A 24,632-nucleotide genomic window follows, 5' to 3' on the forward strand; every position below is an offset into this window, starting at 1 on the left:
GTTGTAGGCATACATAATATTAGGCGCATGAAGCACTTGTTTTGGCAGTTCCATAAAGAGTACTCGACTGTCTTTGGATTTGTCTGGGGAACTCAGGCTGGATGGTGACGGAGTCAATACCATACTTGTGCAAGAGCCTTCTCACCTGGGCCACCGTCTCTACAAAAGCGTTCTTGTTGATGATACCTTCACCCTTGGGGTCCTGAACACCAGTTTCCGGGGACTCGTTTAGTTCCAAGTGTAAAGAAGCAACCATGAAGTCCTCGTTCAAGTTCCATATGTGGAAATCGTGAATGGATTTGATTGTCGGCAATACGGTGATCTCCTCGGCAATTACATTGGGGTCCAAGCTTGGAGGAGTCGCCTGCAACAAAATTTTACAAGACTTTCTGCAAAGAGGCAAAGCAGAGGAGAAAATGATGGCAGTAATGACAAGAGATACCAATGGGTCACTGTAGAATCTCCACGTGTAGTCAGTCTTCCAGATAAACAAGGCAGTGATGATCACGCCAACGTTACCCAAGGCGTCACCCAAAACGTGCAAGAACACACCTTCCATGTTCATAGACTTCTTCTTCTTCTGCTTTTGAGGCTGATGGTTGTGGCTGTCCTTATTCACTAAAGGAGACCTCTCGTTAAATCTTTCAACCACGTTGTCAGGGAAAAAGTCTGAAATGTTCGACGTGGGCGTTTCTTCGCCGCCCACAGTCTCTTCCTCGTCAACTTCGTGTGAGTGACTGTGACCGCTTCCTCCGTGAGAGTGGCCCCCGCCGCCGTGAGAGTGGCCGTGCTCGTGGAAAAGCACCAACCCAACAAAGTTACTGATCAAGCCTGCGAAACCAACTGCCAACACCAATTTGGGCGATGAGATTTCTGGTGGGTTAAAAAAACGATTGATGGCCTCGATGATGATGGTGAAGCACAAGGCCAAAAGGAAAACAGCGTTGATCAACGCACCCAATATCTCTGCTCTCTGCCAGCCATAAGTGTAAGAACCATCCGCTGGTTTCAGCTTCTTCACTCTCACTGCCCAAAGGGCAACGACTAGCGAGATGATGTCGTTCAACATGTGGAAGGCATCAGCAACAAGCGCCAACGACTGGACGGTGTAGCCGACACCGGCCTCCAAAAGAAGAAAGATGGTGTCCAACACCAAGAGTGCAGTGATTCTGATTTCCTTGCCCTGCATTGGTAGGTAGGTTAAGACGAGGGAAAAAAGGGCAAGAAAACAAGAAGATGAGAAGAAGACGAAGAAGGATGAGGAGGAATGAGAAGGAGCATTACCTCTGCGCACCTCTTTGGAAGCCGCACTACTGGAGAATGATTCGTAAGAAATGACTTCCTCAAGAGGGCACAAAGAGTGCAGAAAGACTTGAATGGGAAAGCGAGCCAATGGTTATGAAGGATGGAGAATTCCAAAATGGTGACGTGCTGATTTTGTTGCAAAAGGGCTGCAATGAGGCAAAGCCATGATAGGAAAACCTCGCTTAGCACTATCTTCTATATGGGGAAGTGGAGGTGTGTTTGTGTTAAAGTGGCCAGTAAGCGAATAGCACGTGAGCAGGAATGTGGAATGGATTCATTGGTATCTTTTGGCTTTTCCGACTACAGGAGGCGTGAATACAGCATCAAAATGCTGATCTTTTATAACGGTCAACGCTGCACACTTGACAGCAGAATTTGTTTCCGCGCAGTGTCGTATATTGCAACTAAGCGAAAGGCATCAAATGATAAAAAGGAAGGGCTTAAAAGGGATGGTCCTGACAAATGATTTTACACTAGTCAGAGTCAACCCAAAACATGCCCTTTTATGGTCATACAACGTTAAATGACACAGGTGCTGCTCTCTTCCGTGATTCCATTGGAAGACAAGCAGTCGATACGTAGAGCAGCATCAGTGTGAAAAAACCATGCAAAACAAAGCATGCAAATGGAAATGAAAAAGCCTCGTGGGATCGTGGAGTCGTAAAGAAGTAAACAATGAAAAACAAACTGTGAGTGTTAGTCTGTGGATGAAACGTCATCACTTGGAGGAGCTCATCAATTCATTGAAGGTGATCTTGTGGCCCCCCAATGGCGCCGAGGAGGCGCTTGTGTTGGCAGGGTTCTGCGGTCCAGAAGGCATCGAATGAGGCGGTGGGTATGGCTGTGGATATCCAAACGCCATGCCAAGAGGATGTGGCGGTGGAACAGCTCCCGGAGGGTATTGATAGTTGATGTAACCCTGAGGGTTCACCGTGTAGCTGAACCCAGGCTGGTATGGGCCAGGGCCCGGAGGCATCGCATGAGGATGAGCAACTACAGGGAATTGCGGAGGACCCTGAGGAGGCATTCCTTGGTAGACAAAGGGAGTAGCTGGTACAGCACCCATGGAAATGGGTCTCTGAGGCAAATGCTGGACAGGAGAGTTGCGAGACTGAGAAACCGACGTGGCGGTGCTAGAGGCACTGGCAGCTGGGGTCTCAGTCTGTTTCTGTTTGGGGGATGTCTTGAAAGAAGGCTTAGGTAATGCCAACGCTTCAGGAGATGAGTGGAAGGACGAGCCAGCGTACCCCTCTTCCGCTTTCGCAACCGCAGGGCCGCTGCCATTTGCATTCTTCTTCTTGGACTTCTTCCCGCCTTCATGATCCTTGCTGGCGTTTCCTTCCTTCTTACCCTTTCCATTCAGTTTCTTTGCTTCTGGCTTCTCACCAAAGTTAGGTTTCTCACCATTTGGAAGAAGGCCCTTCTTGGGCTTAATTTGAGCACCTTCGTCGTTGCCAGGTCCAAAATCCGGTTTAGCCCCATTTGGCAACTTTCCCTGGCGTTGGGCATGCTTATTCTTTGACGGTTTGGGCGCCTTCGGGCCACCTGGAGGTTTTATATTGATTGGAGCTTCGTGCGCCATCATTTTCTGAACAACCTTGTAAGAGATATTCGAACTGTAATGAGTGGTCTATAGAAGATCAAGCATTCAACAATATGAAACACAAAAGATAGAGTCTCAATATCTGAAAAGGTTTAAAACGTGGTAGGTAAGGAGGTTGAGTGATTTGGAAAGAGGAAAAAATGAAACCAGTAGCGATCGTGCGCGAACCGCATTTCTCCATTTACAAGGAGACTGTGACTCTACATGCCTTTTCTTTTCCTTATCGCGAACAGAATTTCGCAGCCATTGCCTACAGAACCGACTGTAGTCAATGCTGATGACCCTATAAACGCACAATTGTTGGGAATAAGCTCGTAGATGTATTACTCCCCCTTGAGTATGAGCGACAGAAGTCCAATGATGCTCATGCCCACAATGCACCAGATCATGACAAAGTTGGGGGACCCGCTGAAGGACACGGCAGAGCCGTACATAGATAACGCAATGACACAAAGAAAACCAGACGTCACTGCCATTGTAATGCCAAAGATGTAGTTGAGTTTGTCGATATCGATATCCGAGTTGCCTGCGTGATTCGCTTGTAAGAAAATCAACCCTCCGAGAGCCCCCAAAGGCTGCGACAAGCCACCCAATATAGCACTGATGCTCACAGCTTTCGCCTTGGCACCCCAGTACGCTTTTCCAGATGCAAACGAGTAGTATAAAGGCAAGCACATAGAGAAGCCTTCGGTAAAGTTGTGAATCAAAAGACTGAGGAAAATAGACACGCCAAGCTGAGGGTCTGTTTCTGCGGTTATATAAGTGATGAACCCCTCTGGGAACTTGTGGAGCGTAATGGCCAAGATCGTTTGAACACCAATAAGCATAAGCCTGGAAAGGGGAGAGTTGACGTGATGGTGGTGGTGTTCCAGTCTGCCGTGGTGAGAGTGCACTTCAGACACGGAACGTGCAAACGTCAAGTCATGGTTATGGTCACCATTATAGTCATGGTGGTTCTGGTGATCATGAAGGTCATTTTGGTGAGCTGCCTTATCGGCTCCGTTCTCTTCGGACTGTGCCAGCGCCAGCGCCAGGCTCTCCTCGTCCTCGTTCTTGCGAATCGTTGGAATCTCGCAAAAGTGTGGCTTGTCCTTGGTCTGGTCATGAAGACAGAGCTCTGCGGAAGTGTATCCTTTACATTCTCCGAGTAATTGGTCGTCCACTTCTTTTGCCGTGGTAAAATAGTGAAGAATTCCTTGTGACTTGCGGTGGGCTAGCAACGGTGCGCTCTCCAAGTCCTCAGCGCCCGGTGCTGTTGAAGAGTTACCTTCTTCAAGCTCTGAAGGCTCGTGATACTCGTGACCTTCACTGCCGTGACTGTGACTGTGACTGTGGTCGTGGCCGTGGCTATGAGCATTCTCTCGTAATTCCAGATAGGGAAGCGTTTCTATCTTATCTTTCCCATCGTGAGAACAATGCACCACCGACTCCGCCGTGAGAAGATGCAAAACCTGGTTGAAAATAAAACACGCTGCAATTCCGCCAATAAACGACGAGATCAAGACAGTGTTGATTTCTCGCTGCAGGCGATGATGTTTCAGCTCGTCGTGAGGAGTGAGGTTGTCCATGGCCTCGGGCAAGAGTCTATAAAGTGCCGTGAAAAGCAAACAGCCCGAACTAAACGCCAACGATCCATTCATGAACGAGTAATTTTCTTTCAAATGGAACGGGTATCTTCTCGTAAACCACCTTGGAAACACAAGTTTGTATATGTCATCGAGGAAAATGATAAATGTGCCCAGCGCACATAGAATCGATGAGAGGGTGGTGAGATACCACCCCTGGTTGAAGGATTTCATGAAGTCAAGCATGTTGGTATGAACTTCAGAGAAGTGTAGGATTCTGTGCTTATATCAGGCCCACGACGCAAGATGAGAGAAGAAAAGTAAGGGTCGAGAAATTTTGTGATCAGAAATTAGCCTTCCTTTGGCAACGCACCGGTAACCACTGCGGTATGCCCTGCATGGAATCACGATGGCACCTAGCTAACAGAGCTAAGAGAATGAAGTAGAAAACTCTAGATGTTTTTCATAAGTACGAGTAAAGCTTGTAATGGCCATCTTGATCTTGATGTGCTATTCGTGAACGATGCACTCGGAAATCTTCTATACACTGTACTCCATTTTTGTTTGGTTTATGCGTCTCCGTGATGCGTGATTAGTGAATGCCATGGCACCTCCTGATACCTTTCGTGGCTGCGAAAACAAAGAGAAAAAATGTACAAGCAGGAAACGAAAACAAAGCGGCTCGGGCATTCTACGAGGCTCCTTAGTCCGCCTTGGGTCCCTCCCATTGAGGCAACTCGGTATACTTGTTCTCGTTTTTTTTGGAGAATGGCAACCTGCTCCTCCTCGTCTTCTTCTTGAACTTGACGTTCTTGAGGAAAGCCAAATCTGTGTGCTTCCTGTTGATCCAGATGAAGAAGTACATCCCCATCACCGCAATCAAAACGCACGTGGGAATGGTCATCATGATGATGTACTTCTCGTAGTCGATGCCTTCCTCGATCTCGTAGTAGTCACCGTAAAGCGCCTTCAATCTAGCCTTTTCTTCTTGTTTCTTCAAGTCCAAATTGTGGCCTTTCCCGACCTTGGCCCCTTTCGTAAGCTCAACGACAATCGAGTTCTTCAAATGGTCGAACTCGTCATCTGGAATGGTATCCGGCTGAAGAGAAATCAACGCTCTCCTAGTCCATTGCGTATCCAACCACTTGGGGTCAATGGTGACAGGATAGATGCCGGTTTCTTTATCGATCCAGTCTGACGTGAAAAAAGACTTTTGCGAGATCTTGCCGCCCTTCTCCATGATTTGAGATCTCTTGCCAAATGTACGCTTCACCTTTTCCATGCTATCCTCCACATACTCCGTCAAACTCCTCTTCATACCCTTTTGACGAGCAGCCTCCTTCACGTAAGATAAGTGCAACTTCACCTTGCTCACATCCTCGTCAAAGAAACGGTGATACCACGTCACAAAATACGTCTTGTCCATTTTCCACACAGCATCGTCTCTGGGAAAACAGAATGGTTCGGGGGAAATGTTCTTGGCCATCCCCTTGTTCTTATAGAGCTTCGGCGTACACCTTATCACTGGATTCAAGTCGTGGTAGGTGGTGTCCTCCTTCTCCCACACAACGTGCTCGAAGATTTGATCTTCTTTCATGTTGTGTGCCTTCAACTCCTCCTTGTTATAAGTCTTCGTCACCGGCGTCTGAAAATACGTGCCGTATGTTGGTGAGGCATTTTTCGTAACGCCACCTTTGATCTTGGGCTTGATTGTCTTGGGGCTGCCGTTCTTGTCCAAGGAAATCCATGGCTCTAGCCCATTGGTCTCAGCAGGAGGTTCTCCGCTGAACGTCACTCCTCCAACCACAGTAGGGGTGACTATTTCCACCACCGTAGAGTAGATAGTTCTTACCCATGGCTTTGGAGCCTCATCCGATGTGGACCCGTGCAATTTCAATGACTCCATCTTTTGATACTCTTTGTTGATGATGGCATCCTTCGCTCTCTTCTCGAGTGCCGGGGCCTCAGTTATTTGAGCATCCACTGTCTTAATCGCAACAGCTTGAACAGCAGATATGGCAGAAAGTGCCACTGCGAGATTGAACACTCTCATGCTGATGAGATCAAACCAAAGTTTTGGTTTTGAGATGAGATGTACCTGAGGGAAGTAGGAACCAGTGAATTAAACAGGTGCGATTTACTCTCGGTAGGAACATTGGACTTGCCGAGGGAGGCATTACTAAGACAGCAAATGGGAAAAAAGAAAAATTCATATAAAAGATGTGAAAACTATAAAAGTAAGGTCAAGATTACTACACGAAAGATCTCAATTGTATGTTTGGCGCCCAGGAGGACAGGAAAGCTCGCGGACTAGGAGACAGTCGTTGATGCCCTTCCAGGATGGCCATCGGGTATGGTTACCGCATTTATCTAGGGCAAAGAAACTCCATCATCAAACTCACGGGTGTAATGGGTAAGATGAAACTATGCTGAAGTTGCCCATCTCTACAAAAGGTGTTTCGTAAGTGTGTATTACTGTAGTACAGAATAGCGCATTGTTAAGACGGCATTTTTTTTTTTATGGCACTTTTTCTCGCAGCCAAATTCGGGTAACCCTGCCAGCACTATAGAAATCAAAATAATCTACTTTGCCACTTCATACAGAATTAGACCGGAAAGTAGCCCGAGCTCGTTCCAGAGCGAAGGCACCTCCTTGCCCTTGCCCTTTCGTAGGTATCCGGGCTTCAAGCTGTCCTGTAATGCTGTGATGATGGTGGTTGCAAATTTCCAAAAGGCAGGAAACTCATTCTCCAAGTGTTCAGCAATTGACCGATCGGGCAAGTCGTGTAGCGTGATGGAGTAGATGTAAGCATATAGAAGAAGTTCTGACGAAGACACCTTTTTAGGTTTGAATAGGTAGGCGTAGGTCACTGGCAGCGAGGGATTCAACTCCTCAAAGAGCTTGATGACGTGCTTTATGTATCCATGAGTTAAGGCAATGCATTTGAACGCGTTTCTTGACTCTCTCATGATTGCCTTGTCCTTTGATTTGGCAAGAATCATCTTCTCGTGTAGGGCGCTGATGGCTACTTCCTTGTATTCTTCGTCCTCGTCGTCATTAACAAGCTCAGTGTCAAGAACCTCGTCTTCCCCGGCTCCTCCAAAGCTAAAAAAACCGGTTTTATTCGTTCCTAGCCCAATGAGCTTGGCCTGTTCGCAGGCGTCCTTGTAGAACTTCAAAGGCTGGTTGTACATCATAGGGAATGGAAGGTAATGCAGAAATAATTTCCTGGTATAATTTTCGTAGTTCTTAGTGTTCACATAGGTGTTATACTGGTGAACATTGTGCAATGTCTTCTTCACGTAGCTTTGAAGACTTGCATTAATCAATTGGTCCTTCGCCGAGAGCTTTCCATCTGGCACAAACTTGGTAGAGTCCAGTGGGTAGGCTCTTGATATATAGCTAGCAATTTCGACAAAACCCTCTGCTGAAACAGATGGCCCTACCAAAAGCGGTAACCTCAATGTCCTAGAGAGATTGGTGTTGTTGGACTTGACTATGGTGAAGTTGATCTTCTGAGAGACTAAGTGGATGCTAAGGAGCCACGCTGCTGCGATACACTCAGGCTCAATAATTGACAAATTGTCGTCGCCCCAAACGTGGAGCTCCAAAGACATTTGCAAGGGTGGGGAGTTTTTGTTTTATCTGTGTAACTCTATCGATATGGTAATGCGCACCAAAACTAAAACATATCTCATCAACTTATTCTTCGCTCACTCAACACATCCACATGGCAGAGAAAAAAGAGCGGTTGCTGTTGGACGTGATTGGTACGCTCGAGGACGCCGTGGAAAAGAATCCTCTAGATTATAAGAAATGGTCTCAGTTGATTGAGCATGTGGTGGCCAAGGACAAGGAAGAACAGGTCAGAGCCACCTTCGAGAGATATTTTTCTATATTTCGCTTCGATGCCCGTCAATGGAACAACTATGTAAATTTCGAGTTGAATAGAGGCGAATTCAATAATGTCGAGCAGATATTCGCCAAGTGTCTACCTATCACAGACGATGTAGACCTTTGTCGAACATACGTTTCCTATGTACGTCGTGTGAACGACGTCATCACTGGCGGAGAGAAGGCTAGAACGACAGTGCTGCAGGCTTTCGATTTTGCTGTCAACAAAGTCGGCACAGACGTGGACAGTGCTGAACTTTGGAAAGACTATCTTGACTTTTTTAAGTCATGGACACCTTCATCTTCGTGGGAACAGCAGCAGAAAACAGATCTCATTCGTCGTCTATACAGAAGATGTCTCGTTATTCCAGTTGCTAAGATTGAGTCTACTTGGGCTGAATATACAAAATGGGAGAATGAAGTATCTACTCCCAATAGTGCCAGTAAGTTTATTGCTGACCTCTCCACTTCATATATGGAGGCCCGTTCGTGGAATACCGAGTTTAAAAATGCCACTAAGGGCCTGTTGAGAAGGCGAACGATCCCGATGTCGCTACAAGAAGACAACAACAATGTGTTAAGCACTCAAGTTGAACTTTGGTTCAGATGGTTAGAGTTAGAAAAGAAGAATCATCTCAATTTGAAGGAACACGATTTACGTAAAAGAGTTGAATATGTCTTTAGGCAGGCTACCTACACGCTTCCATTTGTGCCAGAAATCTGGTTTCGGTTTAGTCGATACATGATGAGCGACGGTGAGGAAGCGAATAGGGCCAGAAGTATAGATCTTTTGAGCGAGGCATTTAAGTTAAACCCAAGCAGCTTTCTTATCGCCTTCCTGTTGACAGAACTACATGAGAAGGACAACTCTTTCGACAAAGCAACTGAGGTGCTCCGAAACCTCATAGGCACATTGTCCAAAAAATATGATGCTCTCAAAGAACAGCTTGATACCTTGAACTCCGAAGTGAAGGAGAGGGCCCTCAATAGTTTGGAAAAACAGAAGAATGCCAACGATAGCGATGATGAAGACATGATCGACAGTGGCAACTCGGAAGTGAAGCTCTCTGAGAGTGAGGCGCTTGAGATCCTCGACTTAGAGGCGAAAGTTGAGGATCTGAGTAAGTCAGTCACCCTAGCGTATATAAACTTGATGGCCTTGAGTAAAAGAACACAAGGTATAAAGGAGGTTCGTTCTGTGTTCAAGCAGAGAAAGAACTTCGAAGCAATAGGCTACGAGTTTTATGTGGAGAATGCCTTGACTGAGTACTACTCTGACAATAAGAAGATCGCCGATAGAGTGTTTGACTTGGCGATGAAAACATTTAGTCTGAATGGTGGCTTTCTCTATGCTTACTTGGACTATTTGATCCTCACGAACTCCTCTGAAAGTATCAAAGTTTTTTTTGAAATGGCTCTTACAAACCTACTGCAAACGCTCCTGGAGGACCAAGAGGCCATTCAGTTGAGTAAGGGTAATATACTCGACCAAAAGAAAAGGACCGTCAGGCTCAAAAAGAACCAAAATGCCATGAAGCGAATCATAAAGAGGTACATACGGTTTGCCTACAACTATCTAGACTTGGATACTGTGGGCGCCCTCGAGAGGCGGTACCTTCATCTCTTTCCCGACGATGATGAGTTAAACTTGTTCATAGACAGGTCCAGAGGCACCGCTGTGGATGCCATCAGCAAATACGACTTGTGCACTGAAGAGAAGTCAGACTCTGACAATGAAGATGATGAAGATGAAGTGGCTGCCGAACAGCACAAGAGTAAGAAGCGCCGCAGATTGTCCTCCCCCAGCGATAACTACCTGCCTGAATCTGCCACGGGAACCACTTCTGGGACTTCTATTGTAGGAAATGGGCAAATTGCTGGTCCACAAATGGGGCAGCCAGAGAATCAGTTTGGTTTCGTTGGTACCACCATCTACGGACTCCTCCAAGTGTTGCCTAATGCTGGATACTTTGGGCCCCCGAACGAACACATCTTTAACAGCGCCAAATTGGTTGAGCTTTTCAGCAATCTCCCAGATCTCCCTGGTGACCACTAAAGAAAAAAAAATCATAGTTATGCACAGAAGTAATGGATGGTATTTACATTCAATTCGTGGGTTTCAGCGTTTCATCAGTTCCTGAGCCGCACAACTGTATGTGGAAGTAGCTGCAAAAAATGGGTATCACGTAGATTCCTTCCCTCTCGGCACTCTTCCTTTTCTATATAAATCAGCATGAAAGCCTTCAAAATTGACAAGGAACTGATCAAGGCCTTTTGGTTACGGTTCAGTCTTCAAACCGTGCTAGTCATCGTCCTTTCCATGACTTTGGCCTACAACTTCCTTGTTCCGCTTGTCGATTGCAAGTTTACTGCTGTAGACGTGCCTCATCATCTTGTTGACGGTTATGGGGAACCCACTGATAATGAATTCAAGCACATCATTTCTGATATCTATTATCAGCATCTTGACGAGTACCAGGTAAATGACTCGAGGTTTATCTACTTGATTCCAAACTTTCGAGTCACCCACTCAGGGGCGACGGTGACGTACCAGCATGGCGTGTCGGAAGACTCATATTCCCTCAGAAACATTGATGGTGCCACCTTTGAAGCAAGAAGAGGGGTTGAGTTTAAATCTCTGAAGGCCATAGTTGCGTTCAACAAACTTAACAAGATCAACACCGAAATGATTGGTCTTATGAAAAGAGGTATAGACATCTTTCATGGCGAGGGGGCTCCTCTGGACTCCTTGTTTGAGAAGATGCTTGTGCTCAAAGGCTTCCAATTGGCGATTGTGATTTGCAGTTCCTTGTCCCTTTTTGGGTGTTTGGTGAGAGCGGTCAAGGACGCGCCACCGGTACGCTATGTGCTTGCGGGATTACTTGGAATCATGTCTATTTTGATTCTTGGGGATATGAGTACGAGATGCTCAATTCACGCATCTGCTAAATATCGTACTTTGCCATTATACATCCTCAATGCTTTGCTCTATGTGGCGTTCTATGTGTGTCAAGCATGGGAGTTGGTAAAGGAGAATGTTGCAGCTGATGAAGGAGCCGTTTCTTCTCAAGAGAGCAACTCAAAACAGAATTCACTAGGAGCTATTTCCATTAAAAGATTAAATGATCCAATACTTCTCTCTTCTAACGATACTGGCTCCATAGACAGTGAGGCTAAAGGTGCACCTAGAATTGATATGATAAACAATTCGTCCTCTTCTGCGGAGAAAAGACTGCGGGAAAGTCTTCGCCTCACCAGGAAGAAAGCTAGACGTATGGCCATCTCTCATTCGAAATCTCAAAGCTCCTTATCCGTTTCTCACATGAGCGCTGGACACACGGGTTCCAGTCAACTTGGAAAAGAAAAACCCTATCTTACCGACAACATGCCTCATTTGCCAGCTGTCGATATGTCGCTGCTGAAATACAGCAGTCTGGCCGTTGCGGAGCTGGGAAGTGGAAATCCGCACTTAAATAATTCAAAGTCACCGGATAATCCCGTCAAAACTGGCAGCGATGGTAATTCTGCTACAGAATCACAAGAGTTGTGCTTCAATTTCAACGGTGATGACGAGGGTACTCCTGACGCAACTACTAATCACACCCCAAAAAGCATTCGCAAACTCAGCAACACGTTGCATGTTGAGGACAAACAAGTAAGCCCGGTACAAAAGGTCTTCCCTTCTGACTTCAGCAGTCTTCAAACCGAGCGCACAGGCAAGCAAACCTCAGTCTTCCACGAGAATATCGATGAAGATTGATATCGTATCTAGAAATGTCTTGAGTCGTCCAAAAACACACTAATTGTGTCTTCGTAGCGTGGTTTGAACTCCCATTTGTGGTATATATTGTATAACTGCCATATTTCTTCGTCGGTTAGTTGCTTGAACTTTTTGTGTAGTGTTTCCTTTGGTATCTTCGGAACAAGATCGTCCTCAGCTCCTGGAGCCAAAATCTTGAATGCATTTGCGATATTATTTGTCATTCTAAACAGCATCGACTGGGTCAAATGATCTATCTCGTTTACGTCCACTTCATCGAGCTCCTTTGGTATAACCTCGACCACTGCGAGTTCATTTCCCACCGGTGTAATTGAAGAGCTAGGTAGTAGCACTGGCTGATCCTTTATCACTAAACGAGGGTCATATCCGTCTCCTGCGCTATGTGGACCATGCTCATCAGGTTGGGCAATCGCTATTAGCTTCGAATCAGAGAACATGCCTCGCTTAGCTGACGTTCTGTTCCTCTTTATAAAATATGGCCCCGCAAAGAACTTTTGAACAACGGTCTCAGGTGCCAAAACCACCATTCTGACTCGTCCGTATTTTTGTAGCCAGTTCTTATGAGCAATGCACATGAGCCACTGAGCAAATAACGATTCACCCATTTTGGCAGACGTTAGGTTGGCCACAACGAGCAACTGATCGTGCACTTTAGATCTCGGCTGGAATTCGGGTTCAAAAATCTTCTTTTCGAGAAACAAATCGTCATATGTCGACCATGAATGTCCGTCTTGTGGGGCTAGCATGAAGTTCTCTGAATTCTGGGTATGTGATTTGAGGTACTTGATTCTATCCTCCCAAGTTTTAACATGCTCCCTGTGATGTTCAATCAAAAGATGGTTCCTTGGTTTCAACTCGTAATTTATCATTGTCGATAGCAATCCATGGCCAGAAAAAACATCTATCACATCTACTCTTCCCTCCGAGTTGGGGTACTTATCCTTGAGTTGGAGCTTGTCTAAGATCGACTGGCAGGCGTCCGCGTGAATGACATTTCGAAACCCATACAGAAATTGAGGTCTAGCTGTCTTCCTAAAGTGGGTCTTCAACGCTGGGTTGAAGGAACGAAGCAGCATGAATCAAGACGAAGCGCCATCGCAGCTTTAAGAAGCAGAGATCCATATACTTTATTTGCAGGAAAGATGGTTACCCCAGCTTTTGCTATTCTACATATTCCGATCAAAAAAGTTTCAATGTGAATTCGGCCTCATTTGTTACGAGGAATTATGGCAATTTTGGCGATTCAGGTCATCATGACAACTTTGAGTACAGAGGGGGTCGAAAACACGGTCTTCCACTTGTCGCACTATACTACACTCATCTTACTACATACTTTCGCCTGACCATGTCAGTGAACATCGTGCAAGTAGAGAATGGTCGTCCGAGACTCGAGCCCGGAGAAATTATCAAGTACAAGTCACACAGCTCACGTCAACAATTGACAATCAGACTGAAATCGAAGGATGCTTCGATTAAGATCAACATTGAGGTCCTGGAGGGTCATGTGTATGTCACGAACCAGAGATTACTCTATGTTACAGCATCTGATGCTTCCAGGGGCGATATAGAGTCGTTCAGTATAGTTTTCAAGCAACTCCCATTGCTAAACTTCTCTCATTCTTTGAAGTCAGGTTGGTTTGGAGCTAACTACTGGGAGTTCATGATTCTAAGTCCCGAAGAAGGTATATGTGATGGTTTCCCCAAGGAACAGTACTACGTTGGCCTGATAACGTTTAAAGATGGTGGAATGTATGATTTCGGAGGCATCCTCAATGTGGCTCTTAACGATGCTGTCAATAATCCCCAAGTTGATGACGAGTTACCAAGATATTCTGAGCTCTAGTATTACAGGTGACGCTTTACAGACGATTACTAAATTCTATTACTGCAATTCGATTTAAATACCACCAGGGATATCGAAAAAGCGATCAGCCTCACCGTTGTCTTCGCCAGGAAGAAAACCATCAATGTTTCCGATGTCAGCAAGGTCTTCTGGTTTCATGTCGTTTTCGAATACATTTGCAGGCAGCCCTACCTTCAGGGGGTCCTCTGTTTCTGGTTTGGATTCGACATTGGATCCCTTGTCAGACTGGACGTCAACCGGCTGCTTAATTGCGGTGCCGCTAATAGCGAGTGGTTTGAGATTGTTAATCTCGTCGAACTCTGTGAAATCGAGAGTCTTGTCGATTTCATCTTTTGGCATGTCTTGATAGAGCTCCTTAAATTTGGCAAGTGCCAAATTCTCTAACACCGAGGCGTCTTGATATACAATCGACCCCTCCTCGTTGTAAATTCGGGCATTGCTGAATATCAAGTGAAGATCTTCCAAAAACTCTCTAATGTTTGTGTATGTCTTATTGGCCATCCGCTTTTTGATAGCGTCCAAAGCAAGAGGATGTTTGATCAACACGTAATAATCAGGATACAATTTCTTTGATGGTTTCACCAAAAACATATCACTCAACTTTCGATCTTCTGTCGTTAGCTCAAGCAAAGCTGTGTAAATTTCGGCAGTACGAGCTTGTAATGTCTCTCTCTCTTCGGGGGTAAGGGGGTCAATTGATGGGGTAGCTCTATTAGATGCACCCTTCAAACGAGGACGACCAATCTTCCCTTTCTTGGAGCGATTACTTGGTGTTGACGACCGAGGTCTCTTAGCTGCTGGCTCACCATCTGTGTTTGCTCTCCTACGCTTCTCGGATTCGTCTTTTCTCGGGCGACCCTTCTTTCTTGGAGCGATATCATCTTCAGATTCTTCAGACGCGTACCCGTCAATCTTTTTGAGCCATTCCTCCTCTGTCATGTTGTCATCGTACTTCATCATTTTGCGTTCTCTGTTTCCTCTTCCGTATTCTTCGATCAATTGTTCATCTGTCTTATAGTACACTTCTGGATCTTTCTGATATATCTCTGGGAGTTCTTGGTCAGAGTACAAACGACTAGGGTAACCTGCATTCTTCAATTCAAGCGCCCTATCTTCATCGATTTCTCGGAACTTAACGATCTCATCTTCGTTTCTGGCGATGACTTGGTTTAACTCTTCGTCATCCAACTCATCGTCGTCTTCACCACCCTTTTGTCTTCTCTCCTCTTCCTTCTCCATAAGAGCACGCAACAATGCCTCTTGCTCTTCGGCTGTAGACTTGTTATCAAACTTACCTGCTTGAATGACTTTACCATCAATCTCCAATTTCTTGACAGCTCTTTCCAAAATAACCTCTTCAATAGAATCCTCAGTAACTAATCTCAAAATTCTAACCTCATTCTTCTGACCAATTCTATGAGCTCTGTCTTGAGCCTGCAAATCTTGATGGGGGTTCCAATCGGAGTCAAAGATGATGACTGTGTCCGCGCTCTGTAAGTTCAAACCCAAACCACCGGCTCTCGTAGAAAGCAAAAAACAGAAATATTCTGAGTCAGGTGCATTGAACAACCGCAAAAGTTCAGTTCTGTCGTCCGACTTTGTTGCACCATCAAGTCTCATGTATTTCATGTCCCTCAATCGCAAGAAGTCCTCCATGATATCCATGATTTGAGTCATCTGGAAGAAAATCAAGACCCTATGCCCTGTTTGCTTAAACTTAGGCAAAATCTTATCGAGCAACTCAAATTTACCAGCAACTCTCCAAATGGTGTCATTTGTTTCAGACCTTGGATTGATGATATTTTCAACCTCTTCGTAAACAAATGGATGATTGCAAATTTTTCTCAACTGCATGAGCTGATTGTTTGCATTCTTGATCGTCGAGGGTCTTTGACCTGTGACAGATTCACCAGCAAACAAGGCATTGTACTTCAACATCATTCTGTAAAGTTTGGACTGTAAAGACGACATCTTGCACTTAACAACCTTCTCAACCTTATTTGGCAAATCTTTCTCAACGTCTTTTTTGAGACGTCTTAACAAAAATGGACGCAAGACTTTATGCAATCTTCTGATCACCAACAATGACTCCTCTTCGCTCAACTCAATCTTGTCTTGACCCCCGGTGTTGGCAAATGGCGTGTTGAACCAGTCATCAAAAGATTTAACCGAATTGAAAATCTTTGGAAGTACGAAGTTCAACAAAGCCCAAAGCTCTGGAAGGTTATTCTGCAAAGGAGTACCGGTCAAAATCAATCTATAATCACTGTGGTAATTTTGCGTCAAGGTTTCGGATAACTTTGAGTTGGTATTCTTCATTCTATGACCTTCATCGATGATCATATGGACCCACTTGGTCTTCGAAAGGAGACTTTTATCTTTGATGATGTACTCGAATGTGGTCAAGAGGACTTGGAAATTTCCCTGTCTTACCTCTTGCTGCAATACTTTCCTTTGAACTGGCGTACCTTTATACGTAATCTTCTTTAAAGCAGGTGCCCATTTCTCGAATTCTAGATTCCAATTCGTTAAAGTGGAGAGCGGAACGATGACAAGAAAGGGTCCCGGGACATTTTTCTTTTCGACCAAATACGTCAACAAGGATATAGTTTGAATCGTTTTTCCCAAACCCATCTCGTCTGCTAAAATTCCGTTTAAATGATTATTGTATAATGAGACCATCCATTGCAACCCCTTCAACTGATACTCTTTCAAAGTACCACCAACCAATATGGTTGGCTGACTGAGGACCTCTTCCTTTACTCGATGAGCAACATGATAGTAATCAACCTTCTCTCTTTTCTCTTCCGCGGGCTCGTCGTCTACCTCCGGTTCATTCTCTGTGGTTCTATGATCAATGAGCTCCTGTGTGGCTTTCTGCTGAGTCTGCACGGCTTGCGCCAAGCTATCCAAGAACTGGTTCGTCTGATTCAACAAATGGGTAATTCTTGTGTCCTTCGTATGATCTAATAACTTTAAATAAGCTTCTTCATCATTCAGCTTCAAAGCCTGCAAACGTTGCTTAGCCATTCTTTCAACCTTCTTTTGTTCCTCCTTTGCAATCTGTGTATGCAAACTATTAATTCTGATACCAAGTCGCTCAAGTTTCTCTCTGCGGGCATTTATTCTTTCAGAATTTTTCGTGTGAAATTGAAGAATCTTTGACACCTGAACTTGATGCTTCTTGTTCTGAGCTTGAACGAGGGAGTTGAGTTGTTGTTTGTATAATTCCTCCGTCGCTACGACGTTCTCCAAAGTCAAACTACCGAACTTGGCAAGAAAATTTGGATGAGAATTTGGCAACAAGGACCTGCTGAACCAAAGCTGCGAGAGGATCTTCCCTCTTACCTCCTTTTGGTAGGGTAGTAGTTCAAGCTCGCCTAGCTCCACTAATATATCATTCTTTTCTGACTCGTCTGTTGTAGATTCTAGTTTTTTCTGTAGCTGAGTGACTCTAGCGTCGATCTGAAGCATTATATGCGATTCCCGATTCGCAACAATATCGTCAATATCAATGCTGTTCGGCATAAGATATGGATACTTGATCCTGTTTTGCCCCGAATACAAGGAGTTGAAAGAGATATCTTCTTTCATGTTAACTCCAACCTTTGGAAGCTCAAAAGTATCGACCACAAGGTTGGGCTTGCTTATAGGTACAATAAGCTGTTTTGAAAGATCCTCATTTTGTGAAAGCTCATCGAAACTAAGTGGTGGTTCGGCTGGTCGAGTGACGGGCACTGAAGAAGAAGGTTGCGATGCAGGCTGGATACGAGGTGTGCCGGTAGCAGACTTCTTCCCTCTCTTTTTCGGTTCTGCTCTATCTTGTGTTGGCTTTGGCGTGCCTCCTTGCAGGGACATTTGCGTTGAGGGTTGACCTTGGGCAGCGATCTGAGTGCCTCTTCGGCTCGAGGGTGTAGGGGGTTGCTGAACACCGAGCTGAGGGCTGTGGAAAGGCACCAGGCCGGGAACAGCACCGCCAACTGCGGCAGGCAGCTGCTGGATGACAGACTGGGGTCTGCTTTGGGGGTTCACAGGAGCCATGGGAGGCTGGTTGCGGATTTGATTGTGTAATTGCTGATTCTGAAGATGCTGGTTGGCCATTTTCTGAGGACCCTGTTGTGACGGGTCGCCGCTGAACGCCAACCTTTCGTTGGTAGCCATTTCGGCTAGGTTTTGCGGTATAGCAGGGAAGCCGTTGCCAGGGTTGCGAAAGAGCATCTTCACCATTTGATGTTGCAGCTTGAGTAATTGCATCTGCTGCTGTGAAAAGGGACCCTCGTTGGGTGGTGTTGGGCCCGAACCGAAGCCGTTATTGCCTAGAGAGTTACCAACAGCACCTTGTTGTAGGGCAGTGGCCGCTGCAGCACCAGGAACTGTTTGCATCTGACCCATTGCTGGGCCACCATGCATACCTGGAGGAATGCCTCCTTGGAGACCGGTGTCCATGCCCTGAGGCTGACCCACCGACGGGGTGTTGGCCATGAGGGCATGAGGAGACTGACTTATCGGTGAGTGTGAGTTGGGACCACTCATCATGGGCATCTGCCCTCCTGCTGGGAGAACGTTAGCGTTTCCTACTGCAGGTGTGTTCATGGCATTCGTAGAAGCATGGGACCCTGGCGCCATGCCTTGCATCTGCATATATGGCTGGTTGTTGATATTTTGAGCCATTGGGTTTCCGTTTGCCATGCCTCCCATTTGGTTCATATTTATCTGGTTCACGTTGCTAGCGTTCCCACCGGCCATGTTGCCTGGTACATTACCCATGGCATTGAACTGGCTCTGTTGAGGCAGTTGGCCTTGTTGCAATTGAGCCAGGTTCGGTTTTACGCCATTTTGTTGTTGCTGTTGCTGCTGCTGTTGCTGTCTCTGGGCAGCCTGGAGCTGGAAAAACCGTATCACCTTCAGCAATTGGTTGTACTCTGGGACATTTTGAACCTGGTCCCCGTACTGTTGCTTGAGCTGATGCCAGCGCTGGACATAGCGCTGGATCTCTTCCCTTGTGGGCTGTCTGTTCATGGCCAGCAAGTTTTTGGTCCACGATGACTTTTAGCAAGAGATATGTCCAAAAAGGGTTCGGCTTGTGCTTGATTGAGATTGTTAGACACAGTAGTTAATCCTCGCTTTTTTTTTGTTTAGTGGTCGTGCGCGGCTCGTGAAGGATACCCATAGTTAACTGATAGTTAGTGGGAGAGTTCTTTTTGAGCTCTTGCCAGCTGCCGAGCCTGATGCAGGTACAATCAGTTGAAAGCTAAATTGATGCAGCTATTAGGGCCCCAAAAAATCAACTTCCAGCACACTTTATTATTCGAATTTTTTTGCAAGTAGTGGCGTTGGATAATGCAAGTTTTTGACGTGCTTTTGCGTTTTTGGCTTCTTAGTTAAAGGTTTCTGTTTTTTTCGTAATCTGACACGTAAAAGTAGCAGTTATGGACAATGTATTAAAAAAAGAATAAAATGAAAAGAGGAAAAAGTTCCTTAGAGAAGAAATCAAAAGAAAAGACAGGTAGACAGGATTATGCAACAAAGACCACCAAACGTCACTGTCTCACCTTCCCTCTTCTCTGCTAATAGTGTTATTTGTAGTACTTATCTGGTACTTGTAGCAGTCCGAAGAGATGTAAGCAATGAAGGAAAGTAATTCTACAGAAATTTTCCGTTTAGCTGGGCTCGGGCTCTTAAAATACTGATAGCTGGTCTACAGAGAATTATTGAAATTGGGGGGCCACGTATGAATTTTTTCGTTGTGATGTCACTGACTTCAGCTTCTTGTAAAATATGCTAATGGAGGAATACGATGTAGTCTATTTTACGATTTCTTCCACTACGTCTATCATACGTACAATTCACCTTGTCCTCTTAATGAGTGCCATTGTGTCGTTGCATTTGCTATAAACGACGCCTCGAAGTGCGTTCTTCAGCGTGCCAAATAGGTCCTGGAAAGAATACTTGGAGGTGCTAGCGGCTATGGTATGACCTCATTTTATTCACTGGTCCTTAATGCCAACTTCTCACGTCTTCAACATCGATCCTACTTCTTCGGAATGTAGAGCTTCTTGCCTGCGGGCTTGACTCGAGGTGCATAGTTTATCTGAGAGAATTTCTCCTCCTTCACAGTCTCAGGGTTGACAGGCTCAAGAGCTTTACTCTCTGGAGCTTTCTTCGCTGCCGATTTCTCCTTCTTGCCCTTGCGGCGTCTATCTGTACCGACATCCAGGTAGGCGTATTTAGTGGTATCGACCCACTGATGCAATATGCCACGGTCCACGGAGTCGTATCGATCAGCCTCCGCGTTAAACCCTTCTCCTGGAGCCAGGATCTTGAATCCAGTGACATCTTCTGATTGGAAGATAAGAAGCTCTGCCTCGTTGACATTCAAGCAGTCAACGCCAAAACTGCTGGCCCACACTTTGGTCACAGAGTCTTCTGTCACCAATTTCCATTGCGCTCCGTTGTTGAGTTCGAATTCAGGATGGAATGGATCGATATACCTTTTGTAGATGCACGAACGAATCAAATGCTTCAACCAAGGCGGGATCGTGGCGAGCTCCTCGGCCTCTTTTTTCTCTTCTTCTACATCAGCAGCTTTTGGACGTCCCAACACCGTATTCGCCAACTTAGTCTTGTGGTAAGGGAAGTCTTTGACCCTAGGCGGTTGTACTTGGAACTTGAGACACTTCTCCCAATGAGGGAAACTATGGTTGCGTTGCTCAATGAGCAAGTTGTATGTGAGCTTTGGAGGCGCTGGATCTTCAGACACGCCCTCCTCGAAACTTGGCACTGACTGTTCCTCATCAAGCACTTGATCAATGAGCTTTAGGGCATCTCTGGCGTTGGAGGCCACAATGGACGTGCCTTTCTTCGCAAAGTCAAACTCGTGAAGCGTATAGGTGGGTATGTAAATGTTGAGCACCACCCTGCTTTCCTTTCGATCCTTGAGCTGACTGTCGATGTAACCCTTGTCGAACCATCTCTTCACATTGCCTATGCCTCTGACAAAAGCGAAGTGGTCTAGGATAAGATTGACCACTCTGACACTTTGAGAGTCAGGAGAATTCTGGTTATTGGCCCGCTGCGTGGCAATTGCCTTGAAGTCCTCCTCGGGCCCGTCATCTCCCGAGGCTTGTATAGCAGGGTCCATGGAGAAGGAAGTCAGAGCTCTGAGGTAAGACTTTTCGCACTCAATATGTGGAAGCCCTCAGAGTTTATGATGGGATCAGCTTCGAGTGCATACCTGAAAGAATGGGGAGACAATGACAATTTATCATCACGAGGAAACAGAGATGTAACTACTTAATCTACAAAATTTGAGGGTTTCTTGAAGGTCTGTTTATTACTATGAAGCCATGAGCTGAATTGTTAGTGATCGAAGCAAAATCCACAGGGCCACCGCCAAAGCTGAGCTTAGGCGTGATCAGATAGTTGTCATGGGTTGTATTCATCGAGCTGAAGCTCTAACATTAGAGATGCCAGAAAAAACATACTATTAAACAAAATTCATCCTTTTGTGGCCCACAACTGAAGACGTACCTTTAGTAATTTGATTACCTTCTGTTTGCCAGAAACAACTCCAGCAGTGCCCGCCGGCGGGTTAGCTGCTTTGCAAATGGAGGGCTCGGAAACAATTGTGAACGAACCTGTAATGTCCTAGAAAAGCCTGATGGAAGCAGGTGAGTGGAATAATTTTTTTTCTATAGGCGTCGGTGCCATCTCAGACACAATGTACACTACTTCCAGTTGGCTGCGAAAAGTGCCCGTTAGGGCTCACGCAGTGGTCCAAGAGCCTTTTCCTAAACTTCAGCCTCACTCACCTAAGAACCCGTTCTTCAACAGGTGCATGGCTCTCGGGTCACTCTGGTCAATGCTTTCTTCAGGAGCATGGCTGCTGCTTTTCAGGCTTCCAGCGGTCATGCGGCGGATCTGCTCGCTCAACTCAGTCACACGCTCGTGCTCCTTCTTCAACTCCTCGTTGTACTCAGCCTGCCTCCTCATCAACACCTTCTTAAACTCCCTGATCTTCAGCTCTCTTCTCTTCATGCTCTCTGTGAGCAGCTTCCTTGCCTCCAATTCCAAACGAGCATCGTCGGCATCCATATCCTCCTGGGAGATGAACCCAGTCCACGGCTGGATCTTCTTGTAGAGAGCGTATGAGCTCAAGCCGTCCTCGTCGTCTTCTAGCGACAGCTGAGATTTGCCACCACTCATCTCCTCTTCAAGGGCTCTCTCGACTCTCTCACGTAGGCACCACGTTCTGTAGGCGTTGTAGTGAGCTTCGGTGGACTGGATCAAGTCGAGCATGTGCTCACTCAAGAGCACTTCACGGAGCAACAAGAAGTCACAGTGTTCTGGGTTCTCGATCTCAACCATGCCCCAGTGATACTTTCTTGCTTTAACCATGTTGCCTTCGCTGTTCTTGAACATAGCGTTGGAACCCACCACGGCGTAGGGAGCCACATTGTGGATCTTGCTTAACACCTCTTCGTCAGAGATGAACTTGCACACGCCAATGTCGTACGCCTTCAACGCCTGGTTGATGGTTTTTTTAAAATCGGTCAATTCGTCCTTGTTGAGGGTATCGCTTCTTGCCACCACCGGAATCAAGTTGACCCTCTTGGAAATTTCCTTCATGGACTCTATGTCCAAAGCAGAGAGAGAAGTGTTGGAAGGCTGGATAAAGTAGAGGCACACATGGACTCTGTTGTCGACAAGCTGTTTGCGTTCCGGCTGCTCCTCTTGGAGCATGTACCGCCGGAAGTAGTGGTCGATGTATCTCACAATCGGCAACCAGCTGTACTGGTTATCCATTTTAGCGCCAAAGCCCGGCACGTCGACGGTGGTGAGATCCAACTCAAAGTTGTCTTCAACAAGTCGGTACTTCTTTTCCCTGATTTCGTAAGGCATCGAGTCCTTCTCGCTTGATGGGTCGTCCAAGATGTCGCCAAAAAGAGTGTTGAGGAATGTGGTCTTTCCCGTGCCACTGCACCCGGCCAAGATCATCGTGAGTTTGGCGCCTTTTCGGCGACATAATTTCATCCGCTCAGTTGGCAAACTGGCCAAACCAATCTTGCAATCGGCCTTCAGCGGCTCTGGCCTGGGGATCAACCGCTTGCCAATACGCTTACTGGAAGGGTCTGGGCTAGGGACGAACTTCGGAAAGGGGAACGGAAGTTCGTTTTCGAGGACAGAGGAAGAATCTGCTGACTTTGAAGGTCTGGAGACAACCGGCATTGTAAAATTTATTTTCTGGTGATACGGGATATGAACAAAGAGGAAGTAGGTAGAGAAATGGTTGCAAAAAGTGCCGCAGCCAGGCAGGCAGGTGAGCGCCACTAACCTCACCGGGGCATTTCATTTACGTACTATTATAGCAAGCGAGAGGCTAAATTGTGAAAGTATCAAGTCAATTGAGTGTTAAAGCCGGAAGTGTTTTTGAGTAGCGCTTATTTCTGGCTTCTACAGTTCCTGAGGGTGCTCCGATACCCTTGTCTTCACTTACCATAATTCGTGAGCAGAACCGAACAGCACCAATTTTGAGACTAGGATACGGCACAGTGTTAGCTGCAACAGCAGGTTTCTGCCTCCCGAGGTGTGGTGTTAGCAGATCTTTGCCGGTAATTGTTCGCTGAATCCTGAGTACTGCTAGAATCCATCATGACGAGGAGAAAATCACGAATTGAGAGAATTTGAGGTCAAACCAGGTATCTGTACGGCAAGTTGAGTTCTCGGTTTGATTTGACCTTGACTCTTGCAGTCAATCTGTTGATTCATGCCACCTTATCGAGGCTCCACACTGAATACCTACTCACCAATCCCAAATCAACACTATATTCATTCTCGCCCCACTGTATAAGAGAAGAATGGAACTGGATCTCGAATTAGAAAAATGATGAATACTCAAAATCTTGATGCCGTTTTTCATATCGGTGGCATTTAGGCAGTAAGCTCTGCCTGGTATTACAGCGATGGTTGCAAAAATGTCGTCGCTTGGTCACCACCACAACCAACCATCCATCTCCGCACACGGACACACTACGGACTTTTAAATAACACCATTCAAATCCCATAACCAATGGAAAGTCGTCAGTGCTACTTGACCTTCGAAATGTCCACCATAACCCATTTTGACTCGACCCTTGCTGAAGCATCCACGACATTGTCGCGCTAGCATCAACCCACCCTCCAAGTTTCACCCATGTAGCTAGTGTCCTAATTCCCTTCAATAGTTAAGTGAGTGAAATGTGGCAATTTGTGTAGATCGAATAAAAATTAGTTAAGTTGCACAAAGCAAGCTTATCGTTTGCATTTGCCGACATTTTCTTCGTCTAGAAGCATTCACAGTGCGTTAACTAAGCCCATTCCGAAGGAGTCCTGAGGGCTCGAAAAGTCCCATGTGAGATAGATAGAGACCCTACACCACCGAGAAAGTTGCCTGAGCAGTCCAAGATTCTGTACAAATTTTCATAGAGGTAGAATTCACTTGGAGTTGTATGAAGAATTCCGACAAATACTACGTAGGACGCTTTCTTGGCTCTCGTGCCTCAACCCTTCGCAAGCATACTTGGGGACTTTTTGCAACCGGCGGTGCGAGAGCCACAGTCTTTTTTATTCACTATATTTTC

At 45.9% G+C, this 24,632-nt stretch overlaps 12 protein-coding genes across 12 annotated transcripts; 3 read left to right on the forward strand and 9 right to left on the reverse strand. All coding sequences in view use genetic code 12, as the record gives it.

The window, feature by feature from the left end:
* Positions 1 to 19: 19 nt before the first annotated feature.
* CJI96_0003029 (Zn(2+) transporter) lies at positions 20 to 1,189 on the reverse strand (the record flags this gene model as incomplete). Its single annotated transcript, XM_029033467.2, has 1 exon — positions 20 to 1,189. One exon carries the CDS (start codon positions 1,187 to 1,189, stop codon positions 20 to 22), a length of 1,170 nt encoding a protein of 389 aa, XP_028892059.2.
* An 834-nt stretch (positions 1,190 to 2,023) lies between these two features.
* Positions 2,024 to 2,890, reverse strand: CJI96_0003030 (uncharacterized protein; the record flags this gene model as incomplete). The annotated part of the gene is made up of 1 exon (XM_029033466.2): positions 2,024 to 2,890. The coding sequence occupies one exon, from the start codon at positions 2,888 to 2,890 to the stop codon at positions 2,024 to 2,026; it is 867 nt and encodes a 288-aa protein (XP_028892058.2).
* A 341-nt stretch (positions 2,891 to 3,231) lies between these two features.
* CJI96_0003031 (Zn(2+) transporter ZRT3) lies at positions 3,232 to 4,719 on the reverse strand (the record flags this gene model as incomplete). Its single annotated transcript, XM_029033465.2, has 1 exon — positions 3,232 to 4,719. One exon carries the CDS (start codon positions 4,717 to 4,719, stop codon positions 3,232 to 3,234), a length of 1,488 nt encoding a protein of 495 aa, XP_028892057.2.
* A 457-nt stretch (positions 4,720 to 5,176) lies between these two features.
* Positions 5,177 to 6,526, reverse strand: CJI96_0003032 (uncharacterized protein; the record flags this gene model as incomplete). The annotated part of the gene is made up of 1 exon (XM_029033464.2): positions 5,177 to 6,526. One exon carries the CDS (start codon positions 6,524 to 6,526, stop codon positions 5,177 to 5,179), a length of 1,350 nt encoding a protein of 449 aa, XP_028892056.1.
* Positions 6,527 to 7,056: 530 nt separating this feature from the next.
* Positions 7,057 to 8,091, reverse strand: SAM37 (SAM complex subunit SAM37; the record flags this gene model as incomplete). Its single annotated transcript, XM_029033463.2, has 1 exon — positions 7,057 to 8,091. One exon carries the CDS (start codon positions 8,089 to 8,091, stop codon positions 7,057 to 7,059), a length of 1,035 nt encoding a protein of 344 aa, XP_028892055.1.
* A 113-nt stretch (positions 8,092 to 8,204) lies between these two features.
* CJI96_0003034 (cleavage polyadenylation factor subunit RNA14) lies at positions 8,205 to 10,424 on the forward strand (the record flags this gene model as incomplete). Its single annotated transcript, XM_029033462.2, has 1 exon — positions 8,205 to 10,424. One exon carries the CDS (start codon positions 8,205 to 8,207, stop codon positions 10,422 to 10,424), a length of 2,220 nt encoding a protein of 739 aa, XP_028892054.2.
* Positions 10,425 to 10,601: 177 nt separating this feature from the next.
* Positions 10,602 to 12,128, forward strand: CJI96_0003035 (uncharacterized protein; the record flags this gene model as incomplete). Its single annotated transcript, XM_029033461.2, has 1 exon — positions 10,602 to 12,128. One exon carries the CDS (start codon positions 10,602 to 10,604, stop codon positions 12,126 to 12,128), a length of 1,527 nt encoding a protein of 508 aa, XP_028892053.2.
* An 8-nt stretch (positions 12,129 to 12,136) lies between these two features.
* CJI96_0003036 (RNA polymerase specificity factor) lies at positions 12,137 to 13,225 on the reverse strand (the record flags this gene model as incomplete). The annotated part of the gene is made up of 1 exon (XM_029033460.2): positions 12,137 to 13,225. One exon carries the CDS (start codon positions 13,223 to 13,225, stop codon positions 12,137 to 12,139), a length of 1,089 nt encoding a protein of 362 aa, XP_028892052.1.
* A 269-nt stretch (positions 13,226 to 13,494) lies between these two features.
* Positions 13,495 to 13,992, forward strand: CJI96_0003037 (uncharacterized protein; the record flags this gene model as incomplete). The annotated part of the gene is made up of 1 exon (XM_029033459.2): positions 13,495 to 13,992. The coding sequence occupies one exon, from the start codon at positions 13,495 to 13,497 to the stop codon at positions 13,990 to 13,992; it is 498 nt and encodes a 165-aa protein (XP_028892051.1).
* A 4,337-nt stretch (positions 13,993 to 18,329) lies between these two features.
* On the reverse strand, positions 18,330 to 19,032 carry SNF2 (SWI/SNF catalytic subunit; the record flags this gene model as incomplete). Its single annotated transcript, XM_054702114.1, has 2 exons — positions 18,330 to 18,350; positions 18,388 to 19,032. 2 exons carry the CDS (start codon positions 19,030 to 19,032, stop codon positions 18,330 to 18,332), a joined length of 666 nt encoding a protein of 221 aa, XP_054558089.1.
* A 1,012-nt stretch (positions 19,033 to 20,044) lies between these two features.
* CJI96_0003039 (uncharacterized protein) lies at positions 20,045 to 21,154 on the reverse strand (the record flags this gene model as incomplete). The annotated part of the gene is made up of 1 exon (XM_029033457.2): positions 20,045 to 21,154. One exon carries the CDS (start codon positions 21,152 to 21,154, stop codon positions 20,045 to 20,047), a length of 1,110 nt encoding a protein of 369 aa, XP_028892049.2.
* A 195-nt stretch (positions 21,155 to 21,349) lies between these two features.
* On the reverse strand, positions 21,350 to 23,241 carry SPR3 (septin; the record flags this gene model as incomplete). Its single annotated transcript, XM_029033456.2, has 3 exons — positions 21,350 to 21,364; positions 21,544 to 21,650; positions 21,825 to 23,241. 3 exons carry the CDS (start codon positions 23,239 to 23,241, stop codon positions 21,350 to 21,352), a joined length of 1,539 nt encoding a protein of 512 aa, XP_028892048.2.
* Positions 23,242 to 24,632: the final 1,391 nt, after the last annotated feature.

Source organism: Candidozyma auris, chromosome 3 (assembly GCF_003013715.1).
Source record: "Candidozyma auris chromosome 3, complete sequence".
NCBI classification, from domain to species: domain Eukaryota; kingdom Fungi; phylum Ascomycota; class Pichiomycetes; order Serinales; family Metschnikowiaceae; genus Candidozyma; species Candidozyma auris.